This window comes from Octopus bimaculoides, chromosome 17 (genome assembly GCF_001194135.2).
Source record: "Octopus bimaculoides isolate UCB-OBI-ISO-001 chromosome 17, ASM119413v2, whole genome shotgun sequence".
In the NCBI taxonomy this organism is placed as follows: Eukaryota; Metazoa; Mollusca; class Cephalopoda; order Octopoda; family Octopodidae; genus Octopus; species Octopus bimaculoides.
The window spans coordinates 7,908,744-7,913,355 of record NC_068997.1 but is presented as its reverse complement, the minus strand read 5'-3'; the positions used below and the strand labels follow the sequence as shown (position 1 = coordinate 7,913,355).

At 38.9% G+C, this 4,612-nt stretch overlaps 1 protein-coding gene across 1 annotated transcript in view; it reads right to left on the bottom strand.

The window, feature by feature from the left end:
* Positions 1-4,474, bottom strand: part of LOC106872168 (melatonin receptor type 1A) — a 19,641-nt gene extending 15,167 nt beyond the window's left edge. Inside the window, exons 1-2 of the mRNA XM_014919051.2 lie at positions 4,188-4,474; positions 1,341-1,587 (exon numbers count right to left, since the gene is read on the bottom strand). Coding sequence (XP_014774537.1) covers positions 1,341-1,505 — 165 coding nt within the window. The 5' untranslated portion in view covers positions 1,506-1,587; positions 4,188-4,474. The remainder of the gene's footprint in view (positions 1-1,340; positions 1,588-4,187) is intronic.
* Between the last annotated feature and the right edge of the window lie 138 nt (positions 4,475-4,612).

Sequence of the window (4,612 nt, the reverse complement as noted above, 5' to 3'; positions counted from 1 at the left end):
CACCACTACAACAACAATAACAATATGATAGAAAAATTCCCAGGAAGTATGAGGATTTAAAAAAAATCTATTGATAAAAAGCTGTTGAAAGGGTTTTTTAAAAACATTTTCGCCAATAGAGAAGCCGGAAGTTCCGGGCTTCTCGAAAACCAAGGTGAGTAACCTCCTCATTTTCTTCCTCCGACTAGCATGGCTGTGCTGAGAATGGGATGTGTGAATGTGCATGGCCTAGGATTAGCCTGGAAGTAAGTTCACTTGCTCAATAGTCTTAGGTCATTTGGTTTGGATGTGGCTGCCATTAGTGAAACAAGGATCTCCGGAAAACACGCTCTAGCATCCACCTTCGAAGACTGCGATGTATTCTCATTTTGTAGTCTATCGGGAGCTGATGGCGGTGTAGCAGTGCTACTCCAGAAATACTTAAATCTTCAAGTACGGGTTACCTTCCTGGATCCGGACTGCAGGTTGGTGGTCCTGGACTTGAACGGCAATGAAGGTGGAACTTATAGACTAGTGGCGGTTTATGCCCCAACAGGGGCTGGAAGGCCAGATTTCTTCAGGCGTCTAGAAACATTCTTGGGAACGTCTCGCACTTTAGTACTAGTGGGGGACTGGAATAATATTTTGGACGCACGGAAGGACTGTGTGGGTTTAGTACATAGTAGAAGGGGTGAAAAAGCCTCGAAAACTAGTTCGGGACTTTCCAGCTTTCTGACAGTAGTGAATGGATCTCCCTGATGTGCCAGTGTGGACATGCAGTAACCACAGTGGGACATCCAGATCGTATTTAGATAGAGTATTTGTTAGGTCAGAGGATAGGGATAGCATAGCTTATCATCAATTTATATTGATCGGCTACACAGATCACAAATGTGTGATATGCTCAGTCGATTTAGAAAGGACCCATAGACAGGGACACGGTTACTGGAGGTTGAATGCGTCCTAACCGGCTTGGATGGTGGGGTTCCTTGATTATCCCTAGAAGTCCTCCTCAATCAGAGGGATCCTAACACGACCCCTTTTCCCCTAATTTTCTAGCGTCCTATACTATGTATACTTCCCTTCTAATGTATACCGTGTATACATTTTATTTTATCATTCCATCATTATATGTAAACCCCAACACTTTATGCCTGTCTTTGCATTGTCTCCTCATCCTTCGCCCTTGAGGCAAATAAAAGAAATCATTATCATCATTATTATTATTATTTTATATAATATAAAATATAAAATAAAATGATTCACTATTATTATTATGATTAAATAATAATGTAATTGTACATTAAAGTTTTCTACAATAAATGGTTGTAAGAAAGCAAAATGAATTTAGTGAGAATTACCTTTGTGAAAATGATGGCCAGAATGGTGAAAATGTTTCCAAATGTACCAAGAAATATTGAGATAACAGTTATAACAATAACCGGAATAACTTTAGCACTATGAGCAAAAATATCATCAGGAGTTATCCAGGTATTGTTGGTGTTCGTCCAGTAACGAAGATCCATGTTGGTTCAAAGTTGTCCTTTTTTTTTTGTTTTTGGTTCTTATTATAGTTTTTTTTCTCTGTTTTTTTTTTTCCTGTTTTTACTTGAAGCATGAATAGAAATAATTTTTAAAAATCAATGACAAGGCACAAACAGTGCAAACGATATTGATTATCTTTATTGTACATGTAAGACAAAAAATTTAAGAGCGGAGGAGGTGATGATGAAAAGGTTATAGTGAGACAGATACAGGTGTCTTGCTGAAGAGGAAGTACAAGGTTACCAGAACAGGAATGAAGACAGAAACAGGTGTGCTACTTCAAAGAAAATACATGGTTGCCCAACCTGAGGGCAGTGCAGGAGAAAGAGAGAGAAAATAGGAGACTGCAGGATAGAGATGGTGGAAAAACGCTGGGCATACTCTCAAGGGACGGGGATCAGAGTATAAATGAGATGGTTGAGTAACGAAAGAGAGAGATATAGATGGTGGTAAGTGCCAGGGCATACCCTTGAGGTTCAAATGCCATAATATAAGTGACAGGATATTGCAAAGGGAATGTGATTAAAGAGTGCGAGTAAGTGGCAAAAGACCTGGATATATATAGAGTTGAAGGGGCTTCTGGATAGCAATGATACAGAGGAACAGGGGTGTGAGGACAGGATTGGGGTGTGAGAATTGCAACAAAGCTGCTGTGGCTCCAGGAAATAGCAACAACAGCAGAACAACGAAAATAAGAAGAAAGACAATAACAACGCCAAAAAGAACACTACCACCACCACCACCACCACTGGAAGTGACAATACGAGCAAATAATATTAATACTAATAATGATATGCCCTGGGTGTGGCATGAAATTTCATCTGGCTGTGACATTTTGATGTGGGAAGAATGACCCTTAACCACAACTACCTTCAAGATGTAGTACCCGTAATCCCACCCCATGACCTTGAAATACTAGACTGGTAACCGGTGGGATTCAGTCTGTCACATGAGAGTGTCCCTTTAGCTATGGGCGGCAACTCTTCAAGGAATGGTGTCTCAATAAAAGCACCAGTGGTTGTGTCACCTCATCATCAGGGTCCTCATGGTTGAACATGTCAAATACAAATGTATTGAACAATGGCATGAATGAGGCTGGAACTGGAAACGGTGTCTATGAGGAAAGATGAGAACTCTCTGAGACATGGTCAGCATCTCACCTGGTGATGGTGCCACGATAAAAACACTGGTCATTACACAATCTCACAAATGCTGCCTCTAAATGAATGATGCCAAAATTAAATAATAATCCCAACTATGCTAACGGGACAGGAACTGATAACTGAGAAGGTGTTGTGCATGGGGGTGAGGGTGGGGAGGAGAAGGGCTCCGGCGGATCAAGCTCCGGCAGACCATCATGTCAAGCCATCGACCAGAATCAGAATCAAAGTCAAAAGTAAAAAGGGATAAAAATGAAATGGGAAAAAGAAGTGAACAAAATTGTAATTGAATGCTGGCTAAGAAGTGGGCCAAATAAAAGGGGCTTCATGAAACGAATGAAGAGGATATGGAGTGAAAAAGGAGTCTTTGAAGCTTCCACCCAACGATTGATAGACAGGCAAGGAGAATTCATATGAACAACTGGATTACAGGATTAAAGGTTGACGAAATTTAAAGAATACAAAAAGAACAGGAAGAGAGTGATATAACAGTAGCAGAAAGTGGTAACGAAGGAAGAAACGTTGAAAAATGTGAAGAAAAAAGAGGAAATCACTATTATGCCTGAGATTGCTGATGACAAGTTGCAAATGTGCCAAGACAAAAGGACGTCGGAATTGATCAGTGAGATTGAAGTTTAAAAACAAAATAGCAAATTAGAAAGGACCTAACCCAGATGGAGTACAAGACTATTGGCTGAAGAAATTTACACTGTTGCATGAAAGGATTGCTGCACAACTGGATGAATGTCTGCAGCAAGGGCATGTCCTTACATGGATGACAAGTAGATGAATGTTGTTACGTCTCAAAGACACCTTGAAAGGTAAATTGATATCAAATGTTTGACCTATAACCTGTTTATCACTTATATGAAAGCTTATGGCCGGTGTTTTGGTGGAAAAGTTATACAACCATCTGGAAAGTAACAATCTAGTTCCATAGGAACAGAAAGGATGCAACAAACAAAGTAGGACAACAGAATCCATTTATTAATTGATAAAATGATAATTAGAAATTGTAAACGCAGATTGACGGGACTGAATGTAACATGATTAGATTACGAAAGAACATTTGACATATAGTGCAGAGTTGGATAAATAAAACAATGAGCATGTTTGGAGTAGCAGAAAATATGGGGAAAATGTTTAATAAAAGTATGAAACATTGGAATACTGAATTGATCGGAGGAAATCAAAGACACCTCCACCCAGCAAAACCAGCATCCGGAGACTAGTTTCAGAGTCATTGCTCATCATCAGTCTGGAGTAGCATGGCCTGCTAGCTGTCGATGCCTATCCGCCCTTGAAAATATATATATTTCAAGTGAAATACATTCACTGATGTGACAGTCCCTTTCATGGGACTGTCACATTAAGTTGACAACATACTATCACTTTATCGTGCTGCTACTGCATAAATCTCTCTGAGAGATTTAGAAATGTATTATTTTAATTTTCAACAACAAAATCTGTTACAATAAAATACATTAAAAAGAAAATCCTTACTTTCATTTGTCTTCCCTTCAGGATTTCTTCTGTTTCTTGTGAATGAAGCAAAAACTAAAGTTTGAAATTCCAGTGAAATGATGGAAGGGTTTTTTTCTTTCTTCTTTTATTTTCTTTTTTTTTTTTTGCTTTGACCAGAGCTCTCTGCAACTTCACTTTTACTATTTATTAATATTTCCCTGTTTTTGATGTCTGTCTGTCTGTGTGTCTCATTCCTTCTCTAATCCTCTCACTTTCTCTCCTTCGCACTAATTCTTTCTTTCAGCCTACATATGGACATACATCAGTGAATGTGCATCTGTTGCACATGCGTACGAATGTATACATATATATGTTCTCGTGCATGTACTTAAATGCATACAAACTGACACAGTACATACACACTCACACACACATACCTATATGCATATATATATATATATATA